The following is a 25401-nucleotide window of genomic DNA, read 5'->3' on the forward strand; positions in this document are numbered from 1 at the left end:
GTAAAGCAGTGTGTACATTTATAGGGTTCTGTGGATATTGATTGCATTTCATATATACTCAGTTTGATTGTCCAAAATTGAATGTTGACTAACTTAACTGTCTGATGCATCTTATTAATAATTTAAGACTGTACTTACAGGTGAAGACTTTACTCTCATTCAAAAAGATTGCAATAATTAACACTGACCCATGACACATTATAATGAGACTTTCCAAGGCTCAGCTACCATGGAAATAGGTGGAGTATAAGCAACTAGATAAATTTTAGTGTGGTTCAAAGACAGTTACGGTCCTATCCCCACTACAAAATGGCCCATCTTTAACTGTATTGAGGGATAATGGTAGTGTAACCCAACCCCTTGAGATGGAGGTATTTGTAATATAGCCATACCTTTCACCCTGGTAGCAAGAAATGCCAGGAAGAGAGGTTGGGAGGTGGTTGAGGGCAAAGATTCAAGAATGAACAGAGGGGCAGAGATCACATGTGCAGAAGAATCAGTGTAGAGAAGGGAAGTGAAGGCACAGGAATGGATGAAGTCACCCAGGAGCAAAATGTGAAGAGGAAAAAAGGAGAGGGCCAGGAACTGAACTCTGTGGACATCCACAGGCGAGGACAGAAAGAGGAAAACAAGAAGAGCACAGAGCCCATGAGAAAGAGAGAAATTAGACAGTCTTTTTCTTAATAGGAGGCTGAGAATAGAGAAGTCACCTTGAGGGTTGGTCAGGCATCTCTTACAGAATTTGGATAGGTGAGGTTGAAGCAACTATGGTCAAGGGTTTTTTGCCTCCATTTCACCTCTCCCCCCCCCACCTTTTTTTTTTTTTTTTTTTTAAAGACTTGGAAATAAGAGCATGTTTGAAAGGCTCAGGGAAGAACCTGGATGATGGTGAGGTAGCGAGAAGTCTTACCCCACGTCTCATTATTGGGTGGGCTGTGATAGACTCTAGAAAACAGGTTGAGCTGAGAAATGAGACACCTCAGTTTGAGAGCATAGTTAGTTCTGAAATATTTCACACACTGGGCACCCAAACTGCAAGTATCATGGCTTCCTCCTCCTTTCCCTATGCCCCAAAGGAGACCCTTTCCTAAAAACTTGCAGGAAACCTTTTATCACAAGACACCCTGGTACTGGCCCAGTAAGTGGAATGTACAGACTACTTCATAGGTTTCTGTGACCTTTGCAAAAGTTTTAAATGAAAAGGAGTGAGGATCCTGAACCTTTTGTTGTCAGATCAAGACTGATTTCTAACACCCTTAATCTACGCATCCTGAAAATCCGGTAGGACTCTCCTCGGCATCACAGAAGGCAGTTCCAATTAAATTGGTTTTAGAAACAGTCACATTATAGAACCTATCTGTACATCCTCTATCTATTATGGGGCACAATTTGACAAAGTAATATATTAAACTAAGTGTTCAACAAGGAAAAGTGAAATAGAAACTATGTATATGTTAGTTTGACTCAGGTAATATTGCTGTTGGAACTTCAACTTTTACACTTCCTGATTTAATTGATAGGGTAAACAAGGCACCTTATGTACGGAATTTTATAACGTTTCACTTCTTCCTTTTCACAGTTCTGTATATAAGCACACAGAAGAGGAGGATGTGAAGATGCCTAAAGAGAGATGTTTTGTACTGCTGCATTTTTTCCTAAATGATAACTGTTTGATTTGTAGTTAGTAATTCTTGGTTGAACAATACAGCTGTTTAAATATTTCTCTTATTTGCTGTAAAGCTGGATTTACTGCAGTGACTATGGAGAGAAGGGTTTTTTTAAATTCCAGACTACCAAAATACAATTGTAAACTTTCCTGAACACTTGAGTTGTGAAAAAGTGCTTTGTTACACTGTGCAGAAATAAAAAATGGAAAAGTATGTCATGTATGTATTGCTACAAGATAAATTTGAAGCAGTGTTTGATTACTTCTGGTACCGCAGAGTGGAAAATGAGGGTTTTGAGAATTATCCCACATTGGAACTTTATAGCGTTGGCCAGGTGATAATTGTAACTCCCCTCCCTCAGCTATATAAATGCTTTGTTGAAAATAATGTGGCCCACTTGGGGAAAAAAATAGGGCCAAGTTTAAATAGTGAATTACACTAAGAGTCAACAGGGTAAAAAGTTCAGCTGCTGACTGGCAAAATTGGCCCCAAACCCTTGAATTATCAATTTGAATAGGGGATGTAACAGCGATACTTCAACAATGGGGGCAGGGAAAGAATTGAATCAGATGGAAGAAAAGCCCAAGGGATTAACACTGTGGCAGCTATAGAAGTCAGTCACACAAGTGAACAGCTCTTTCGTTGGTATGCCAACAGAACCAGTAGGTCACTTCAAATCCTAGCAACTTTCTTTCCTCCAGATTGCAGTTACTTTGTTTTCTTTCCTTCTTTCTCTTCTCCCCACCAACACAATAATGAAGTTTTTTAAAAAGTTAAAATTGGTTTTATTTTAAAATACGTCTAAAGCTTTTTTCAAATTGAGGCTGTTAGTCTCAGTGCTGTGTATGTACATAAACACATTGTGTGTCCTGTTCATGTTTTTTCATTATTCCCACCCCTTTCTTATACCACTCAGCCCCTTCCATCCTTCAACTGCGTGCTAGCCAGCAATATGAACAAATATCAAGCTCTCAGCATAGAGTGTGTCAGCAGGATGGGGGGGGGGAGGGGGAGAGAGAGAGGAATTGCTGCACAAGCAATGAAGTAAAAAACCGTGCGTGTGTCCCACAGCAACTTTAAGAGATTAAGTCAAAGCTCAGTGAGTAAACTCAGCTACGTTCTGGATGGCTACTTACTAGCTTATAAAATACTTTCTCTTTAATTTCTGCTTGATTGCAATAAATAGCTTTAGGGTACCTATGAAGCAAAATCAGAGTGGAAAATTGCACTAATACCCAGTACTTAATGCTTTTCTGTTGCTCAGTGCAAGGTTACAACTTTGGGTAATGTACCTCATGCTGAGGTTGTTTAACCAATTTGTTAATGAGATTTCTGAAACCTTGCTTTATTCTCTGAGCAGTTTATGCTGTCTTCAGGAACAACAAATACTTCTGAGTTGTGGATGAATGAGCAACAAACAATTGTGTGAATATTACAGTGGCCCATTCTCTTCAAATACCAACAGGTTCTGAATGTCAATAGGCAATGGTAACATTTCAATTATCCAGGGGAGGGAAATGCATGGCATGTGGCTTTTTTTTTTTTTTAAAGATGGAATAATTCCAAACAATTATTTTGCAATTAATAGTTAACCTTCTACATTAAACATTGTGAAGGACTCTGCAGAAAATACAGAGATACCGCATTATAATATGCTTCATAACTTATAATTTCTTGAGAAGGATCCAGCATGTAAGAAGAGATCACCAATGTACTCTTCTATAAATGACTTTTAAGAAGAAAATGGATGTGCCTCCAAGTGGAGCATGCAGTTTCTCATTAGTTTTGTAGTATGTGTGTGGTTGGAAGGTTACTGTGTTCTCCATTCACTGAAATTGTTTTAGAAGTAACTAATTTTATTTGGTTTCTCCAAAATCTAGAACAACTTATATTGTGAAGCTTCTATTTTATTACAAAAATTATGAATCTCCAACTTCATAAGTGCCATTTTTCTATTTCTTTAGGTTTAGCCATGGAACAACTTTGTAATCATGACAGCTATATAAGATGCTACTTCTGAAATGTCACCAGAACACATGATTTGTAATCATGCAAGTTGTTTAACATTGAGAACCAGAACTTGTAGAGTTTCTGCCAAGTGCTAAAATTTTCTTATTTACTTTAAGAATAAAAATGAATAAAATACTTAAAATTATCTTCAGAGTTCTGGAAAAATATTGGTTAATCCCCTATGCCCCTTGTGACGTAGATAGCATTTCCATGTTACTGATGTACAGTTGTGATGTTCATTCAGTGATTTTAATTATTATTATTTTTTAATTAAGTGTTTTTTCCAGATGAGACTTCCAAAAGTGACTAAAGATGTGTGACTTTCAAAGGGAGTTAGGTGCTCTGCTCCTTTAGCCACTTTTGGGAAATGTCACCCTTAAGTCCCAAGAAGGTATTAATGAACATCACTCTGGTCTTTGTCCAAGAATTCCCACATTTAGATGTAGCTCATTTTGGGTGTCTGATATCTTCCACCATGGATTTAGTTCAAGAGATGAATGAAAGGCTGTTATGTCACCATTGTTTGTACCACAATAAACCAACTGCAGGTGAATCAGGCAGGGATGGTTCCCTGTTATCCAAACATATGTTGTAAGTTTTAGAAGATTGTCATGTAAAATCCATCAGCCTGTAAAAGCAAAATAGCATGCCAGTCAAGTGTACAGACATAAGATACTGAATATAGTTACTGTGGAGAATGTAGGACGTTCCTATTTTTATGCAATGTATGTGACTTAGCTTCTCCATTCACTTTTGTATGCTACCCACTGGGTGTGAAGAGATTAATTTCTTCTCAGGCACAGTATATAAACAGGGAAGTGACTGGCCATGAGTCAGTAGGCATGTCAGGGTCAGTATGAGTAGTCTATCAAGAACTGTCAGTATGTGAATGGAGACTAATGATTGGACCATTGACTTTTAACAACTGCTGGCCAAGGGGCACTACTTGTGAAAACAGCATGATTGGTACTAAAGACAAAGAACGGAAGTCTGAGCAGACTGCAGTAAGATTCCTGACTCAGTGCAGAGAGTCAACCCAGGGAGGTTGTGTGCATCTAGGCTTTACTTTACCATTCTAATCTAATGTTCCTAAACACTGTTCCAGCTGACTAATCAATCATGTCTTGTTTTAAAGAGGCTGTTCTGTGTCACTGTAAAGAGGTGTTGGTTCTAGAGCTCCCAAGAAGGTGCCACTTGATTGAAGCATTGTATTTAATGGGTGGGGAGACTATCTCCCTCTATTAAGAAATAAGCTCTGATGGTTCTGAAGCCCAAGCACCTAGCTGTAGAAGGAGAGGATGTGTCACTTAATCTCCCATCCGCACATATGTCCAAAAATAAACTCAAGAAAGAGTCGTGACCTGGGATATGCATGATCCCTAAATCTGGCCAGAAACACTATTTCCCACCAGCATGTGAAATTTGGGCTAGCTACATTTAAATTAAGTTAGCTATAACATCTTAACTAATAGCCTGGTCAGGGTGAATACACATGAAGATGCGTGGCACCATCAAGAATGAGAAAAGAAAGGGGGGGAAAAATCTTAAAGGTAACTAAATAGTTGAAGAAATGGAAGTCAGTCAAAAGCAAATGACCCTTCTGGGCCTCCAGCTGGCTGTATCCCCCCAGATATAAAGGGCTAATTACTACAAGAGCGTGCTGGGATCGCTTTAAAGAATCCCCTTAAAAATGTAAACCCAAATCAATGGCCATGCAGTCAGTTCTTAGGGAAAGGGCAAAGAACAGACATCCTATTTCTGAGGGACTCATGAAAACTAGCATAGGATTTTGAAGGCCTACTGTTTTTTATATTTGGGTTAGTTCTGTCCATCTTTCCTGTGCTATGACATTACATTGACATATAAATGTCTAGATCCCTTTTTAGTTGCTGCCTTTACTTGAGATTTGTCATCATGCTACTGCCCAAGCTTGCAAATAAACCCACTTTATTACCATAACTCATTGACTTCAATGGGATTAAAAGTAGGGGTGTCAATTAATCACAGTTAACTCCTGCAATTAACTCAAATTAATTGCGATTAATCATAGTTTTAATTGCACTGTTAAACAATAGAACACCAATTGAAATTTATTAAATATTTTTGGATGTTTCTCTCCATTTTCAAATATACAGGGAGTCCTTGGACTTACGACACAATGTGTTCCTCAGAATTGTGTCGTAAGTCAAAACCGCTTTTCCCATAGGAATCAATGATATGAAGGGGCGATAGATTCCTGAACCAAGGCTTGATTTCACCACACTAATCCAGATTTTTGTATGAAATGAATTATAGATGACTAATGTAGCAACATCAATGTATTTACTGTACACTGTATTTTGTAAACAAACAGCATTCAAACAAACATATAAACTCATATATGCTGCTCAGAATACTGGCAACACAGGCTCAGAAAGCCAGGGAGAATGGTATACATGCTGAGCCTCGGACAGTCACCGTTCAAGCTTCCTGTTTGGCTCCCGGCCCTGGGCTCAGCCAACCAAAAACAAGCAGCAACCCTACCCAGCAATAAACTACTCTGCTGCCTCAAAACCAGGGCCGGCTCTACCTTTTTTGCCACCCCAAGCGGCGAAGGGAAATGCTGCCAACAGGAAACAGGAGGAGGGGCTGCCGCAGGCGTGCCGCGGAAGAGGGAAGCGGAGGAGCTGCCCCCAGCATGCCGCCGCAGTGCCGCCCTTTCCCCGTTTGCCGCCCCAGGCACCTGCTTGCTAGGCTGGTGCCTAGAGCCGACCCTGCTCAAAACCAATCAGAAGCGACCCCTTCCAGCTCCATACCAGTATAACGCAACCACGAAGTGATTTCAGACAACTTTATGCAAATCAAGCATCGTAAGGGCAAAACAAGCATTGTAGGGGCAAAACGGGCAGTCAATTGAAAAACATTGTAAGTGGCATCTGACGTAAGGACTCCCTGTATTGTTTTAAATTACAACACAAAATACAAAGTCTACACTGCTCGCTTTATATTATTTTTTTATTACGGATATATGCACTGTAAAAATGATAAAAGGAATAGTCTTCAGTTCACCTCATACAAGTACTGTAGTGCAATCTCTTTATTGTGAAAATGCAACTTATAAAATGTAGATTTTTTTGTCACATAACTGCACTCAAAAACAAAACAATGCAGAACTTTAGAGCCTACAAGTCCCCTCAGTTCTACTTCTTGTTCAGCCAATCGCTAAGACAAACAAGTTTGTTTACATTTACGGGAGATACTGCTGCCCTCTTACAATGCATGCGATGAAGTGAGCTGTAGCTCACGAAAGCTTATGCTCAAATAAATTGGTTAGGCTCTAAGGTGCCACAAGTACTCCTTTCCTCATACAATGTTACCAGAAAATGAGAACAGGTGTTCGCAGGGGACTTTGGTAGCCAGCATTGCAAGGTATTTACGTGCCAGACATGCTAAACCTTCATATGCCCCTTCATGCTTCAGCCACCATTCCAGAGGACAAGTTTCCATGCTGATGACCCTCGTTAAAAAAAATAATGCATTAATTAAATTTGTGACTGAACTCCTTGGGGGAGAGTTGTATGTCTCTGGCTCTGTTTTACCCACATTCTGCCATATAGTTCATGTTATAGCATTCAGTCTCAGACAATGACCCAGCATGTGGTGTTCATTTTAAGAACACTTTCGCTGCAGGTTTGACAAAATGCAAAGAAGGTTCCAATGTGAGATTTCTAAAGATAGCTATAGGAGTCCACCCAAGGTTTAAGAATCTGAAATACCTTCCAAAATCTGAGCGGGACAAGGTATGGAGCATGCTTTCCAAAGTCTTAAAAGAGCAATATTCTGATGAAGAAACTACAGACCCCGAACCACCAAAAAAGAAAATCAACCTTCTGCTGTTAGCATCTGACTCAGATGAGGAAAATGAACATGTACTGGTCCGCACTGCTTTAGATTGTTATCGAGCAGAACCTGTCATCAGCATGTCCTCTGGAATGGAGGGAAGAGGCATGAAGGGACGTATGAATCTTTAGCGCATCTCGCATGTTAATATCTCACAACACTGGCTGCAACAGTGCCATGCGAACACCTGTTCTCACTTTCAGGTGACATTGTGAACAAGAAGTGGGCAGCATTATCTCCTGCAAATGTAAACAAACTTGTTTGTCTGAGCAATTGGCTGAACAAGAAATAGGACTGAGTGGACTTGTAGGCTCTAAAATTTTACATTTTGTTTTATTTTTGAATGCAGTTATTTTTGTACATAATTCTATATTTGTAAGTTCAACTTTCATGGTAAAGAGATTGTACTACAGTATTTGTATGAGGTGAATTGAAAAATACTATTTCTTTTGTTTTTTACAGTGAAAATATTTGTAATCAAAAATAAATATAAAGTGAGCATAGTATTCTTTGTCTTCTGTGTTGTAACTGAAAATATATTTGAAAATGTAGAAATATTTAAATAAATGGTATTCTATTATTGTGTAAAAGTGCGATTAATTGCTCGATTAATCATGATTAATATTTTTAATTGCTCAACAGCCCTAATTAAAATTAAACGTGTGTCTGCAGGATTTGGGCCTAATAGCATTGGAACAATGGAAGAAATAGTGCTTACATCTTTAATTTGTATCCCTTTGCTTGTTGCCAGCTTTGACCTATTGTCATTTTTGAAAGCAAGCAGCTGCTCAGAAAATTGCTTGATATTTTGTTATTTCAGTGCCAAATTGTACTCCGTGATACCTGTACAACCCTGTTGAAGGCAATGGAAATTTATAGGTGTAAGTGGGAGCAGAACTTCTCCCGTGGTTTTTACAGGCTGTGGCTATTCACCAAATAAAGGGTTTTTTAAGTGTTCTCTTCTTCATCCCCAGCCTCCTTTAGATGTAGGCCATTGCTATCTGTTTTAAAGATGAATTGAAGTGCTTTTAAAAAAAAAATAAAGTTCTGCTTTGATCTCAATTATTTAAGGGCCCGTTACTGTAACTCGACATGTGGCCCTGCCATTGCTAACATTGTGCCCATAGTGCAGGGCCCCAGTTGGGCCAGATATACTTGCACACATTTACCAATGCATTTTAAAGTAAAATATCTGAACATTTCTCCTTGGGTTTTTTCTCCTACTACAGTGCTAACACCTAAAGTGAATGCTGCTCCCTGCACCATTTTAGATGGTAGTTCTCATAAATATAAAGGGAAGGGTAACCACCTTTCTGTATACAGTGCTATAAAATCCCTCCTGGCCAGAGGCAACATCCTGTTACCTGTAAATCGTTAAGAAGCTCAACTAACCTGGCTGGCACCTGACCAAAGGACCAATAAGGGGACAAGATACTTTCAAATCTTGGGTGGGGGCAGGGGAACACTTTTGTTGTGCTCTTTGTTTACGTGGTTGTTCTCTCTTAGGACTGAGAGAGGCCAGACAGAAATCCATCTTCTCCAACCCATCCTAATCCAAGTCTCCAATACTGCAACCAGTATAGGTAAGCCAGGCAAGGCAGATTAGTTTATCTTTTGTTTTATGTGAATTTTCCCTGTGTTAAGAGGGAGGGAGGTTTATTCCTGTTTTCTGTAACTTTAAGGTTTTGCCCAGAGGAGGATCCTCTGGGCAAATGTTTTGAATCTGAATACCCTGTAAAGTATTTTCCATCCTGATTTTACAGAGGTGATTTTTACCTCTCTCTTTTTTTGTTTTTGTTTTTAATAAAATCGTTCTTTTAAGAACCTGACTGATTTCTCCATTGTTCCAAGATCCAGGGGTTTGGGTCTTTGATGATTTTGTAACCAATCGGTTAGGATATTATTCTCAAGCCTCCCCAGGAAAGGGGGTGTGTAGGCTTGGGGGGGGGTATTTTGGGGGAAGACATCTCCAAGTGGTCTCTTTCCCTGTTCTTTGTTTAAAACGCTTGGTGGTGGCAGCATACTGTTCAAGGACAAGGCAAAGTTTGTACCTTGGGGAAGTTTTTACCTAAGCTGGTAAAAATAAGCTTAGGGGGTCTTTCATGCGGGTCCCCACATCCGTACCCTAAAGTTCAGAGTGGGGAAGGAACCCTGACAGTAGTGTTGACATCAGCTTTTGAAGGTGGAACACAACCCCCTGATTTCTGGCCATGGCAGGTAAAACGCTTTTCAGTTCCTTGAACTGAAAATAGGGGTCTCTCTCTGCAACATACATGGAATTTCTAGTGTAAGCTAAAAGAGTACATGTTGAGTGTAGATTGCGAGTAGAAGGAATGTGCTACGTAAAAGCCTGGAACAAGAGTATTATTGGGTTGATGTTGAATCTGACCCCCTAAATTTGTTGAAATTTAAAGTTGAGAATTAGTGGTTTCTCTATATAAGTTATCAAGCTGCTATAGAATTATGGCTGATATTTTTATGTCCGAAATGAGGTTTCTGAATAGCTTCTTTACAGAGACTACTGATAAGAAAAGAATAAATAGGACACAGGTTGTCTTGCCCCCTGCAAAGCAAGTCACAGCAGAATCAAAAAGGAAATTATTTCCCTGTTGACAGAAATGTAATGTGGTATTTTGTGTGTCACGTTATCAGGGTAATGAGAGCGAGTGCTGTCAAGTGCCTTATCCAGTGTCTGGTTGAGACTGGGGCATGGATGAGGTTTAGCTGTCTGAAGGTGAATCCAGAAAAGGCAATGTTGCTCACTTGGGAGTTGCAACCAGAAGATATCTGTATCTGAGGACTGTATCTTCTTTTCACTGAATGTGTATGCCTGCCAGCTGTTGTTCAAGCTCACACTTGGAGGTTGCTGTTGAGTGGTCATATAGCAGTACTGATCATGATGGGATTTTTTCCATTTCTGTTTGATTAGATTGTGAATCTTTCATTTGGATGCAGACCTTGTAGCTTGTAAACCAGGCGTTTGACAACAAAGAGTAGAGTACTGTGATGTACTTTACAGAGAAATATGCTTGAAATCAGCCCAGAAACTAAGGTAGTTTAAAATGCTGCAGCCTGATTCTTAAACAATTTGTCTTGCTGGTAGCATATGACACCACTGCTTTGTGTTCTGCATGGTCTTCCTACTGGTTTCTTATGTGTGTAAGAACAATGAAAAAAGAGAACAAAAAATTTTTGGGTGCAGAAGGAACGGGATAGAAAATAATATGGAAAATAAATTGCTATGATATGAATCAATGGCATGTGCTCATCTGGAATATTGTGTGCAGTTCTGGTCACTTTGACCCAGAAAGGATCTAATGTTAGCCATAAAGATGATCAAAGGCATGAAACTACTTCTATAATAAGAGTAAAAAGACGGGGACAGTTTAGTTTAGAGACAAAAGGGGATATGACAGGAATATACAAAATAATAACGGTACAGAAAAGGTAAATTGGGCTGTCCGATTTATCCTCTCATGTAACACAAGAACAAGGGCGATCAGTGAAACAGAAAAGTAAAAAAATTAAAACTGATTACAGGAAATATTGTACAATGAACCTACAGGACTCATTGCCCGTGACATCACTAAAGCCAAGAGATTGGTAAGGTTCAGGAAAGCTTGGTCATATGGACAATGAGAGCATCTGTAGTTACTTTAGAAAGGATTTAAAACATAATTTTTGAATTGTTATAAACAGTAATTCTTCAAGGCATGTCTGCTAGTAACTGATGGGAGTTAGGAAGAAATTTCCTCTGTGGGCAGGCTTTTTCCATATATATCCGTTAGGAAGTTTCATAATGCAATCTTCTCTGAAGCAGCTGGTATAGGCCATTATCAGAGGCCAGATACTGGACTAGTTGACCACTGGTCTGATCCAGTATGGTAATTCCCATGTTCCTGTATTTCATGAAAAATAAGTATTTTGCAGGGAACAGCTGTGAGTATGGGATAAATGCATTAGTAGAAGGTTTCTGTAGTTCTGAAACATATTGACATTTTAAGTGTTAGCATTAGGCTTCAGAGTTAATCCATCGAGATGACTGGAGTGAGAATTCATGCTTCTAAGAGCTACTGCTTCATCCTCTCTGCAGACTGCATCAGTTTGCACTTGATTTTTTCTTTGCCACCCCAGAGGCTGGAATTTTTTTACTGCAATGAATGCTTAGATTCTGGAGTAGAATTCTATGGCAAGAATTGCAAAGTACCTGGGGCCCTGCATGTTAGATACACCAGCCAGCACTGAATATTATGTGGGAATATATATGTGTATATCATTAATATGGAAAGTCTCAGTGCATTCAAGTATGTAAACCTCCTATACATTTTATTATGGGAGTAAGCAAAGTAGAAACCTGTTATCAAGTGCTGCTGCTTTTCCTCTGGGCAGTGACTTATCTGTGCTCTATCCTACTAACAGATTTTTATGTGATGTAGTATTATTTATACACAATTTTATGCTCATCTTAAAGTGCATTACAATTAAAAACAAGCGTGTTTAAAATACCAGTGAGGATTTAACTTTAGAATGGCAACAAAATTATTTCAAACCTCAAATAAAATTTAGTTTGAAGGATTCAAACTAAATTCACGTTCATATTGGTTCTTATTTATTTGGACAGGTTCACTCATTTCTGAAGTGAACTAGTGTGTAGCTATTCCGCTGCGCTCAGCGGGCTGAAAGTTCACAGGGAAAATAGCACTTTTTCCAATCTGCAAACTGATTTATTTAAAATGAATACATCCTAGCATTAGATACATGTATTCATTTCTGTACAAAATAGAGGCAGTTACAGGTTGGAACAACAGAAGCTGAACAAGCTACTGCTGCCTCCTCTAACCTTTCCTAAGACTCTCCTCTCTTAGCTTACAACATCTACTGACCTCAAGTGGGGCAGCAGGTACTCTTTATGGTAGTCAGTGTTCAAAGCTTTTAGAGCTTTATTGGTCAAAATCAACACCTGGGAACAGACTAGAAGTCAGTGCTGACTTCTGAGCACTGGGTGCCACTGTTAAGTAAGAGGGGTTCTGTAGTCTGCCTCAGCTGAGAATTCCAAATGATTTTCAGGCTAAGCCTCAAACAGTCCATTATAATAATCTAAGCTGGAAGTGACATGAATAACAGTGACTAAATGTATGTGTGAGAGAAAAGGTCACAATCTCCTAGCCATAGAAAAATGCACTTTTGGCTACTGGGGCTATCTGGACATCCAGAATCAGCCCAGGAGTCAATAATGCCCCCAATGTATGAACCTGAGTAACAATAGGTTAACACACTCCTTCAACTGAGGGAGCCAATATGACCTTGCCCATTTCCTCTGGTTAGTCCCCCCAGCCTACCAGCATTACCTCCTTTCAATGCATGTTTAGTCTCGGCTAACTAGCTTTCATTCAAGCCTCTAAGCGCTGGGAAAAATCAAATACACGTACTATCTGGGGCTCGTGAAACTGAGATGTACAACTGAGTGTCATCCACATCGAGAAGACAACTCAGTCTACAGTGCCTCATTATGTAGCTTAATGACCTCCCATACCCATTGAATAAAGAGATGTGACAGAACAGAACTCTGTGATGAGAGAGCTGTAGGCACTGATGAGAAATCATCCAAAACTATTCTTTTGGGAATCTCACAAACAGACAAAAATGGACTAGCCAAGTCATTCTGGCTAACCCTGCCAGGGTCTGCAGCATACAAATGGTATCAAAGTCTCTTCATATATCTGTAAGCTAATGGTACAAAAGTGCTGTATCAAAGTAGAGAATTTGCCTGCTAATCTTAATCTATTGCTAGGAAGAAGTCACCGACTGATGAAAACAGTGTAGTCTCTATCCCAAACACAGGCTTAAAGCTGGAGTGACAAATCGAGGAAATCTGAGAACTCCAGGTATTGCCATCACCTTCTGCATAATGTTTCATAAAAGAGGGAGATTAGACTGGGTGATATTCTCAGAATCAAGTGAGTGTTTCTTGAGCAAAGAATTGATAATCTAATGCTCTTAAGGAGGTCTTGATGATCTCCAGACCTAAAATTCATAGTACAGCTGTCTACCTCTAATCTAATACCTCTCCATTTTACTGAGAGGAAAGGGGTAAAAACCCATTTTCTGAAATCTTAGCCTTAAAAATATATTTTATTAACGTTGTTTTAAAGGACAATATAGTGTCACCATTAACTCTAATGAAGTTTGTTTTGGTGATGGGTTTGGGCGGGGGGGGGAGAAGAAGGGGTGTCTAAGATTATGGAACAAATTTTACACAGCACCCAGCTGCAGCATACATACTACTTAGTCTGGTTTCATGCTGCGAATTGGGTGTCACCTATATTATTTACTAATACCCAGGAACTAAAGACAATGAAGTGAGACTTACAGATGGAGTGGGAGACTTAACTTTCAATGTTTTGGCTCTGGTACATTTAAGTCAGCTTCTTGTGGTTACTCTAATATGTATGAGAATTGTTCTGCTTATTTCTAGCAAAGTATTGCTTTTGCTTCCATGTAAACGCACGAGAGACAAAAAAATCCAGCTCCCAGGGCCTTAAGGACTAAAGGAAGCTGATGTCTTTGTTTTACAAATCTTTACCATGCTAATTAAAAAGAAGAAGGGCCCCATCCGACTAAGCATCAGTAACGGAGTTCTAGGGTGATCCTGTACAGAACATACTACTTTGTCCCCCTTGCTTTGTTTTTATTTTCATCCCAGAGACTTGATGATAAAATGAATTAATAAATAAAATGAGTGAGCGGGAGAGGAGGAGGAAAACTAATACGATTAAAGCTGATTTGGGCACTGGCAGAGAGTTCCTGTCGGTATTAGAGTAACAGCTGGTGCACTTCCCATTAGAGGAGAAAGTGAAGAACTTGCCTTAAAGGATGTGTCTCTGGCAGGCTGAGGGGGAACAGTTACAGTGAGCCTGAAGGAATGTATCCCAAGGTAAGTGAATGTCAGTGGCAGGGAACAGAGCTGAAATGGTACTGGGGACTAAGGCCTCCCTGGCTGATAGTGACAGACGCTTTTAAAGGGGCGAGATACATGGGGAACAAACACCCCAGGGTTAAAAAGCAGAATCTGGTGAATTCCAAAGGCAAAAAGTTGCAGTTCAGCAGTATTTTTTGAGGCCCAGGGAGAAACCATCTCTTGCAAAGATGGTTTAAGCCAGGGGATTCTCAAACTTCATTGCACCGCGACTCCCTTCTGACAACAAAAATTACTACAGGACCCTGGGCGGGAGGCAAAAGGGTGGAGCCTGAGCCCTGCCACCCCAGGCTGAAGCTCCTTGGCTTCAGCTTCAGCCCTGGGCTCCAGCAAATTTAACGCTGGCCCTGGCGACCCCATTAAAATGGGGTCACAACCCACTTTGAGGTCCCGACCCACAGTTTGAGAACTGCTGATTGAAGCGTACTCAGGGAGTGGGAGAGTGGCATCCCAGCCAGGGGTATCACACCAGCTTTCTCTTCAGTTTGGGGGTTGGAATTTTAAGAGGGGCTCCTATCGCTGCCACAAGCTCCTTATGGCACTTAAGTGATTGGAGTGATGGAGCCCTAGAGAAGGCTAAACTGCCGAGCTGCTTTCTGCTTGAGGCTGGGAACAAACTGTTTCACGTTCAGTGGCAATTTTTCAGAATCTGTGGCAACTTCCGAGGTGATGTAACCGAGACTTCTTTAGTCTCAGACTCCCTCTGTCTTTTATACATCCACTTACTGATTCATGAGCCAACGAAAGCGAAGCCAATATAATTTACATGTTGAAAAGGAGGTATTTGAAGATATACATTAAAATAGGGCTAGCCTGCTTTCATGTACACATTCATTCACATGTGTGATAAATATTTGTGTACACATTCTCTGTTATTACTTTTCAAACCTGCACACTGCTACATGGAGACAGCACCGATGATAAGAAACAGGAATAAGTATATTCTGTCTGTCTTAGGCATTTATTTAATGCCCGTTACTGTAGACTCTGGGCAAAGAGAGCTATACGTTCCTGGATAGATAGCAGGTGTTAACTTTGTGAATAGTGCTTCCTCATATTTATATTAGGGTTTAAAGATGAAATCTTGATCTTTAACCAAAAATAAATAGGGATTTATCTTGGGCTTCAAATGTTGATTTCAGATTTTGCATCTTGTATGTTTCACTATCACCAAACAATGTCAACAGAAGAGAAAAATTTAGAAAAATAGTTAAATATTAAACGTTGATGGACATAGTTAGCATAGACATTCTGGGGTCAATACAACCCATACTTCCAGTGCCTTGAAGGGTTTGCTCGCAGCAAAATTGTTGTGGTTCTGTTGTGCACAGTGGAGTCAGGGTATGTATGTGCTCTTCCCACACCCACTGCCACTGATTCAGAGTCCAGCTTGGTGTTGGCTCCAGGTATCAGAGTGCAGGTGGAGCAGGGACAGAAGATCTGCTGCTACATGGAATCTTTCACTGGGATGGACCTGAAGTAGTTTCCATGGAGCAGCTCTACAGACTTGCAAGATAGATGTTTCCATCTTGTGTACTGCGCTGTTACTTGCGGATTTTGTACTCTGTGTAGATGAATGAGAACTTGCAGAATCCTTTCTGCTGACACTAATGGTAACAAGACTCGGTACAGCGATGGTTTTCCAGCTTTTTTGCTCTGTGGACAACTTCACAAGAAAAAGAATCCTCTTATGGATCATCCCCCACCTCCCAAACCACTTCTTAAAATGTTCCTTTTTTGTGGGTTACTAGGAAGGGCTCCATGAGTCATGGATAACTTTTTTTTTTTAATTAATTGAAAGGTTTGGGGAAGTATTATTGCATGTCTCAGTGAATTCAAAGATGACACGTGTGCCGTGCTTACTGATTGTATCTTCCTGGAGATTATTACTTTGAACTTAACCTGGAGTGTAATGCCTGTTATTTTGAATAACAAGGTGGAGGATGGAATGAAAGTCCAAGTAGTTATCACTGGATGGGCATGCACAATCTTGTGCTCGCTTTCGTACACTGCTGCCTTCTCCCATGGTGCGAGTCTTTCTGCCTGTGGTGACATGACACCCAAACATATAAGAGCTCAGCTTCAGAACCCCCGGAACAACTATATCACTGTCCACACCAATATGTCCTTCTACTTTCCAGGTGATAAGGTACCAGGTAAGGAGTATTCATTAACTTTACAACATAGAACAGAGGTGGGCAAATTACGGCCCACGGGATTGTCCTGCCCAGCCCTTGAGCTCCTGGCTCCTCCCCTGCTGTCCCCCCTCCCCTGCAGCCTCAGCTCGCTGTGCCGCCAGTGCTCTGGGCAGCGGGGCTGTGAGCTCCTGCTGGGCAGCGCGGCTGCCAGTCCTGCTGGTCTGAGTGGCATGGTAAGGGGGTGGGGAGCGGGGGGGTTGTATAAGGGGCAGGGGGTCCTGGGGGCAGTCAGGGGATGAGGAACGGGTGGTTGGATAGGCGTGGGAGTCCTGGGGGGCCTGTCAGGGGGCAAAGGTGTGGATAGGGGTGAGGGCAGTCAGGGGACAGGGAGCTGGGGGGGGGGGGGGTTGGATAGGTGCAGGGGGTCCTAGGATGGGGCACTCAGGGGAAGTGAGAAGGAGCGGGGGGGTTGGGTGGCTGGAGTTTCTGAGGGGGGCAGTCGGGGGCGGGAAGTGGGAAGGGGCGGATAGGGGGGCGGGGGCTAGGTTGTTTGGGGAGGCACAGCCTTCCCTACCCGGCCCTCCATACAGTTTCGAAACCCCGATGTGCCCCTCAGGCAAAAAAGTTTGCCCACACCTGACATAGAACATTCATGAAAAAGTCACAGTGCTGCTAGTCGTTCTCTCCTGTTGTGGGTCAAGCAGAAAAATGCAAAGCACAGCAGCACGGATTGTGATTACTGTGTACCTAGCAGGGAAGTTTTCTAGACTGCACTATTGACTCATAAGGAGTAATTATTTAAAAGGAAACTTTCATATATATAAAAAATACATGATAGCTAATCTCAGTTAAGACATTCATCTGTGAGTAAGGAGAAGAGGGATAATCTACACATAGAAATGCCATGAATGAGTTATAGCAGCTCTCCTCACAAGGAATAAATGTAATTACAGATACATACCATAAATGGAGGTTGCTATGTAAAATATGCATTCTTTTTTCCTCATTGTTCATCAAGACTGAAAGGATTATATTCTGCAATCAGTTACACTTTGGTAAATTCAGAGAATGAAATTGTACATTTCAATGGGGTCTTCTTCAGATTTTCCCCATATTACAGATGCTGGGCCTGAGATAATCCCCACTGAAGTCAATCAGACCCATAGATATAATGGGAAATTCTCACACAGAGAACTTTGTAGGACCGGGCCCTACGTATTTTAAATGGCAATGAAGAGGAACCTGACCCGTAAACACATCATCCATCCTACCTACTCATTCCTATTCAAAAGACCAGGTCTTAAACAGAAATGGAGCATGCACTCTTTTGTTCAACAGGACAGTTTAGTTCTTATACAAGAGTTCTTTTCAAAATCAATCAATATGATGTATATATTACTAGTGTATAGATAGCTGTATTTTTCCAAGTATCACCTGATGATTAGTTCATGATTAAAAAAATGACTCAGGCAAAATTTCCATGTAACTTTCATGGGGAAAAAAAAAGTCAACATTAAAGAATGTTCTGATATTTTCAGAATGCTTTTAGCCAGGATGGGTAAGGAATGGTGTCCTTAGCCTCTGTTTGTCAGAGGGTGGAGATGGATGGCAGGAGAGAGATCACTTGATCATTACCTGTTAGGTTCACTCCCTCTGGGGCACCTGGCATTGGCCACCGTCGGCAGACAGGATACTGGGCTGGATGGACCTTTGGTCTGACCCAGTAGGGCCGTTCTTATGTTCTTAAGAGATAAATGTAGAGGCAAAATGGCAAGCTTGGTTCCATACGGATTCCTCCTAAATTAATCAATTCCAATGAAAATTCCATTGAAAATGATTCATGTCAGAAATGCAAGTGGATGCTGTGGACAAATTTCTTTCTGTACCGTGGTTTGTTTTGCAGTGACAGTGAGGAGCACTCGTGATTTCATGGGCTTTTTACTTCAAGCTCGCAGGGTATCTAATGATCAAGTTGCTGGCACTTTTGTTTTCATTCCTCCGGGTTCCAAACTGCTGACTTGTTTTGAAGATGGTGATTCTGTAACCCATTCTGACAAATCACTGAAAAGAAACCTGTCATTTGTATGGAAGGCACCTGCCCAGCCCATTGGAGACATCAAGTTCTTGTAAGAATATATGGTTCCTAACCCTAGTTCATATCTACGGAAAGGAGTCCCAATGCCCTTACAGTTTGTTTGCCATGTTCAGTTGGGGAGGGGCAGGGAACAGGGGTTAGATATTGCTTGAAATTCAAATATTGGAGTAATTTCTTAGCTGCTGTAAATTCTCAGAGATTTATTGTCTTCAGTGGCAATTTACTGCTCCTTTGTATTTACATAGTCAGCTTTCTCCTACTATTAAACAATTCTGCAGATGAAAAAATGACAGCCTAAATACTTTGGAAATCAGTAGCGTTGTATACGATTTCACTGATTTTTATTTACCTCCTTTAAAAAGTTAAATATAAATAGAATTGTTCACAGAACAAGTTATTGTCTTGCATCAGATAGTAACAGAGAGGACACTAGATAGCCAGATAGCCAAGATAAGATAATATAGCTCAGTTTAGGCAGTATAAGTTATGAGTTACACTAATACATATTGCATCCAAAAATACAGTCGTTAAAAGAACGCTAAAGTTGCAAAGTGAAATACTCCAGAATTAGGAAATGGCAGCTGATCTGTTGCTGCCACAGGTGTTTAATTGCTGTGTAGCCACACCCCAAGAGACAGAGGACTCCTAGGTTCAATTTCAGGGTCTGTAGGAGAGCGTTTTTTTAGTAGTTTTAGACCTTTCTTGTCCATCCCCAAGCTTGTCTGTCCTCCTCTGGCAGAAAAGCAGCATGGAAAATATGAGCTTGAATGATTAAAGCATGGCAAAGTTATAAGCAACTGAATAAAGGGACTTACAATAGAAAATGTCTAACAGTCTCAGTTGTAGGTGGTGCTACCAGCCCTGCTAGAATACTATTATAACAGTAAAACTGATTCATAGATATTTAGGTCAGAAGGGACCATTATGATCATCTAGTCTGACCTCCTGCACAACGCAGGCCACAGAATTTCACCCACCCACTCCTGCAAAAAACCTCTCACCTATGTCTGTGCTATTGAAGTCCTCAAATCGTAGTTTAAAGACTTCAAGGAACAGAGAATCCTCCAGCAAGTGACCCATGCCCCATGCTACAGAGGAAGGCGAAAAACCTCCAGGGCCTCTTCCAATCTGCCCTGGAGGAAAATTCCTTCCTGACCCCAAATATGGCGATCAGCTAAACCCTGAGCATATGGGCAAGATTCATCAGCCAGATACTACAGAAAATTCTTTCCTGGGTAACTCAGATCCCACCCCATCTAATATCCCATCACAGGCCATTGGGCCTATTTACCATGAATATTTAATTACCAAAACCATGTTATCTCATCATACCATCTCCTCCATAAACTTATTGAGTTTAATCTTAAAGCCAGATAGATCTTTTGCCCCCACTGCTTCTCTTGGAAGGCTATTCCAAAACTTCACTCCTCTGATGGTTAGAAACCTTCACCTAATTTCTAGTCTAAATTTCCTGGTGGCCAGTTTATATTCATTTGTTCTTGTGTCCACATTGTTACTGAGCTTAAATAATTCCTCTCCCTCTCCGGTATTTATCCCTCTGATATATTTATAGAGAGCAATCATATCTCCCCTCAACCTTCTTTTGGTTAGGCTAAACAAGCCAAGCTGCTTGAATCTCCTTTCATAAGACAAGTTTTCCATTCCTCGGATCATCCTAGTAGCTCTTCTCTGTACCTGTTCCAGTTTGAATTCATCCTTCTTAAACATGGGAGACCAGAACTGCACACAGTATTCCAGGTGAGGTCTCACCAGTGCCTTGTATAACAGTACTAAAACCTCCTTATCCCTACTGGAAATACCTCTCCTGATGCATCCCAAGACCGCATTAGCTTTTTTCATGGCGATATCACATTGGCGGCTCATAGTCATCCTGTGATACTCCAATACTCCAAGGTCCTTTTCCTCCTCCATTACTTCTAATTGATGCGTCCCTAGCTTATAACTAAAATTCTTGTTATTAATCCCTTAATGCATGACCTTACACTTCTCACTATTAAATTTCATCCTATTACTATTACTCCAGTTTACAAGGTCATCCAGATCCTCCTGTAGGATATCCCTGTCCTTCTCTAAATTGGCAATACCTCCCAGCTTTGTATCATCCGCAAACTTTATTAGCACACTCCCACTTTTTGTGCTGAGGTCAGTAATAAAAAGATTAAATAAGATTGGTCCCAAAACCTATCCTTGAGGAACTCCACTGGTAACCTCCCTCCAGCCTGACAGTTCACCTTTCAGTAGAACCCGTTGTAGTCTCCCCTTTAACCAATTCCTTATCCACCTTTCAATTTTCCTATTGATCCCCATCATATCCAATTTAACTAATGAGACTTTTTAATCAGTAACTCCCACTTGCCTCCTTGCCCATGGAAGCAGAGCTAGTAAAAGTTTTCCCTTTCAGTTTTTCACCAGCCCTAATTATAATTACACTACATTTTCCCTATGGTTTTTAGTGTGTTTTGATTTTAATATAAAAAGTGTGACGGGCTAATCTATTAATATTTTTTGCATTGTTTGTTTTTAGGTTTTTTTTTTAAAGGCCTTCTGATTAGCAGAATATTATGATATTCTATTAATGGTACAGGGTGACTAAATTCTTGACTAACATATGTTATTTTTGACAGTTTATCGGTAGTCCAGTCATATTTTGTTTACTGGGTAAGGATTGAATCTGCTATTGTATCCCACCGAATACAAAACAGAACACCTGCTGATAGTAGCAAGAAATCCAGCATTATAATGCCAACACCACTGCAAAAACCTACTGATCTGAAAGTAACTGTTACAGCAAGCAAAGGTATGTGTTATTTTACTGACAACTTAGTTCCAGTAGAATATTTTTATGGTATATTCCTTCATCCACCTAACACAAGTGACATAAATTAACCTCAGGGGTTCACTTACATAGTTACTGGGGGCTGATTGAAGTGACAGCACTCATCACCATTCAGGGTCCGGGCTTTTGTCTGAATGATGGTGGCGATATACAGTTTAAAGAGTGGTTTCAAAGTAGCAGCTGTGTTAGTCTGTATCTGCAAAAAGAAAAAAGGAGTACTTGTGGCACCTTAGAGACTAACAAATTTATTTGAGCATAAGCTTTCGTGAGCTATGGCTCACTTCATCGGATGCAAAGAGTGTTGCCAACTTCCATGATTTTATCTTGAGTCTTGCTACAGTTGATGTTTTACCTAAAGCCCCAGCTCCTGGAGACTTGAGTTCATGAGAATTTCAGCTTTCATTTAAAACAAAAGAGTTTCTAGCCTTCACAGTTGCAAAGAACAGCATGAAAACATGACCTGAGTGCACTCTGTAGATTCAAATGAAAAGAAAAAGAACCCAAAATGTACTTTTTTTTTAAATCTCAAAACTTTAAGCCAGTCTCATGATTTTGGAGGCCTGACTCATGGTTTTTGGATGCTTGGGTGTGGCGTTATTGTCTAAATAAGAGAAAGTTCTATATTTATCGTCAGTGTGACTGTTTGCATGACCTCAACTATGTGTATTGGACAAAAGGCAGGTCATATGTTGTTTCTCTCAGTTTGGACTGAGCAGGGCTTTTTCAAAGTGAATGAACATCTAGGAAGAGCAGATAACAATTTTATCATTGCTTCAGCCGTCTCAGGTGAGTGAAAATACCCTCCTTCCAAGATGGAGTAAACCATGGATCTAGACTTAAAAAATGAGCCTTATTTCTGAAAGTATTCAGCATGGCACCTTGACTTTAATTTAATTATTTTATCTGAACTTAATTTGGGGAGGGCTTTATTGATCTACTCTCGAGTTTCCATGGGATGCCTAGATTTCTATTTTAGCTTTGTGCTGTAGAAATCAAAGTTATTATTTTTTAGTATATGAATGCAGATATATTAATCAATGTCATTACAAATCAAAGTTTGAAACAAACAATACAAAGAAAATATACTTGTTCACTTTTCTGTGTTTCTTAAGGCTCTACTACACCCAACAGTATTACTGTCTTTACTCAGACTGCAAAATTTATGCCTGCCAGACTGACTAGAATTGCAGTGACAAAAGTACTGGAGCCTGCTTTTGGAAGCGGACAAGACACAGAGCAACTTGATAAGGGAAAGCAACACTCTGAGACCTCTGTGGATTCAGTAGCCTTGAGGGTCAGCAGCAGACATGGAGGAGGGCAAGCCAACAGAAGCAGCATCTACAGTGATCAAAGCCTGGAGCCATCACTTGAGTTTCAAGGGCTGGACATGGCGAACATCTTGCGAAGTTTCATTTTACAAGATTATACCTCCAGCCCCAGCACACCTGATGGGTAATGTGTGAACAGTGAATGTAATGTACTGAATATCAATACAACTACTTCTCCAAAAGTTATGGAAGGAGTAAATTAGCACCTGTTTCTCCATGGGGCAAGTGGTGCCCATGTGGCAAGCTGTGCATTCCTATTAGGTATTTGCATATTGAGATTTTGAAAATTATTCAGCCCCTTTTGGGGCTGGGTGTGATGTAAACTGAAGCTAATACGACAATCGGACTCTCTTTAAATAGAACTGTGGAGAAGTTATTCAGACACCACAGTGATAAGCACAGTACAAATGCCTAGATAGACAGACGAGACTGAAGAGTGTTTAGACTTACAAGGCTCAAGATGTAATAAAAAAATCAACTTATATTTAGATTTTTCTAAAAATAATCAAAGAAATTACAAATCTAGCAGGGCTATCCTTCCATCACTGTGGAGAAGGAAAAGGAGAACTGAACTAGTGGATTGCAAAAGTTTGAATTCAATGGGACTTGGGCAGGATTGGGTCCAATAGGCGTCTATATAATTGGGGTGGGGAGGAAGAGAAATTTGGTACTGAACATTCTGCATTATCTTATCTGTACAGTACTTGGGTCGGATTGCATGACTGCTGTCTCTATGGGCCCCTCTCATCACAATAAATGTGTATCTCATGAGGCTATTCTAGCGGGCAACATTTTTAATAAAGTACAGATTCTGTTTTTTCATTACAATTTGTACAACTAGACCAAATATATTAAACTTATCCTTCCTTTTCCAATATTTTAGACCACCAAGCATCTCAGGTGCTTCCACATCACAGTTGTGTTTGACATGTAAGGAAGATATACAGGTAAGAACTGAGTGGGGTGTTTTCTATTGTTCGGGTTCCCCTAAGACCTCTTCAGTTCCCTAAAAACTAAGTTTGGCTCTAGTCTCATCACTCAGCTTCCTTTATCAGCATAGAATCAAATTACATTTGAGTTGACCAGGCTTAAGCGTAGGGGTTGGGTACAGGGTATGCCACACATCCAACCCTATTCCTTTATATACACTTACAGTGCATCACATGATTTGGGATTGGCGTTGTCTTTTTGTAGGAACCAATCCCTGTACAGCATGCTCTACCTACACGCTGTCCATGGACAACTTACTCTTAACCTCATTTTATATTCTAGGCTTATCTGATCCATTTTTATCTTGGCCATTTAAGTGATTCCCTGGATGTTTCCCCTTATTTTAGCTTAGTACAGACGTTCTGTTTCCAGCCTGCTGATCCATTTACCTCCCTAATCCCATCTCCCAAGAAATGAGGCCTCACCCATGTCCAATTACTCACATCAAACCAGGCCTGCATCTGCTGAAATGGAAAATTATTGGAAGCAGGTGGAAGTTTTAGCAGCAGATGACAATAAAACCTTTTGCATCTTAACAGCAACATGTGTTCTGAATATGCCACATGTTACTAAAGCTATTTTAACACTGTTAGAGTTTTGAATATTTTCACTACCAGTAGAGCCACGTGCCTTGATTACTAGGAGTTCAACTGTAAAATGATCTAAAAAACCTTTTCACTACATACCAATGACATGATTTTAAAGTGCAACAATTTGAGATGTTTTTGGTTTAGAACCCTGCATTGGTTGCCATGGGGAAGCTGGAAAGCTCCTTTTTCCAGTGATCCTGTTTCTAGCCCTGAAAGGCTGACATATTAAAGCTGTCAGTGTCTAAGACTTAATATGGTCTGTTCTGAGTCTCAGGCAGTTGTGGCACCTTAGAGACTAACCAATTTATTTGAGCATAAGCTTTCGTGAGCTACAGCTCACATCATCGGATGCATTAATGTATCTCACGAAAGCTTATGCTCAAATAAATTGGTTAGTCTCTAAGGTGCCACAAGTCCTCCTTTTCTTTTTGCGGATACAGACTAACACAGCTGCTACTCTGAAATCAGGCAGTTGTATTCTTTTGGGGGAGATGCCACTATCTCTCTATATCTATTGTGACAAAACGGCTGATGTTGGTATGGTGGGCCCCGTGCTTTTCTTGGCAGGGGGCTAAGACATCACCCCTTGCCGCAGCTCTTGGGGAGGTGAGGACCCTGCTAGTGGCCCGGGAAGGTAGTAAAGGAGGGAATCGGGGGAGGGGTCTGGGTTTACTCTACATTCTGAGCCTGAGCCCCAGCCCCTCTCAGCCCCGCGGGTTTCTTACCCTCTTCCCCCTTGGGTAGGGTTACCCTTGGTCCTTAGATGCTGGGGGAGGGAGTCTCCCTTACTTCAGTTCTCTGGTTTTTCAGGTCTCAGCAACACACCTCTAAGCTCCAGTCCTCTCTCCTTCCTCACACAACCTGACTGCCT

General features: G+C 40.7%; 2 protein-coding genes across 6 annotated transcripts in view; both read left to right on the top strand.

The window, feature by feature from the left end:
• Positions 1-3746, top strand: part of LSM6 (LSM6 homolog, U6 small nuclear RNA and mRNA degradation associated) — a 14981-nt gene extending 11235 nt beyond the window's left edge. The window contains exon 4 of one of the 3 annotated variants that reach the window (XM_074950958.1): positions 1580-3743. In XM_074950958.1, coding sequence (XP_074807059.1) covers positions 1580-1614 — 35 coding nt within the window. In that variant the 3' untranslated portion in view covers positions 1615-3743. Of the gene's footprint in view, positions 1-1579 lie in introns of all 3 variants that reach the window. The other 2 variants (XM_074950959.1, XM_074950957.1) reach the window with 2 other exon arrangements.
• REELD1 (reeler domain containing 1) overlaps positions 2749-25401 on the top strand; it is a 27245-nt gene continuing 4592 nt past the window's right edge. Inside the window, exons 1-7 of one of the 3 annotated variants that reach the window (XM_074950956.1) lie at positions 2749-2766; positions 9063-9139; positions 16469-16688; positions 18574-18796; positions 21411-21583; positions 22735-23074; positions 23834-23897. In XM_074950956.1, the coding sequence (XP_074807057.1) occupies positions 16481-16688; positions 18574-18796; positions 21411-21583; positions 22735-23074; positions 23834-23897 (1008 nt within the window). In that variant the 5' untranslated portion in view covers positions 2749-2766; positions 9063-9139; positions 16469-16480. Of the gene's footprint in view, positions 2767-9062; positions 9140-14456; positions 14491-16330; positions 16689-18573; positions 18797-21410; positions 21584-22734; positions 23075-23833; positions 23898-25401 lie in introns of those variants that run through there. The other 2 variants (XM_074950955.1, XM_074950954.1) reach the window with 2 other exon arrangements.

This window comes from Natator depressus, chromosome 4 (assembly GCF_965152275.1).
Source record: "Natator depressus isolate rNatDep1 chromosome 4, rNatDep2.hap1, whole genome shotgun sequence".
NCBI classification, from domain to species: domain Eukaryota; kingdom Metazoa; phylum Chordata; order Testudines; family Cheloniidae; genus Natator; species Natator depressus.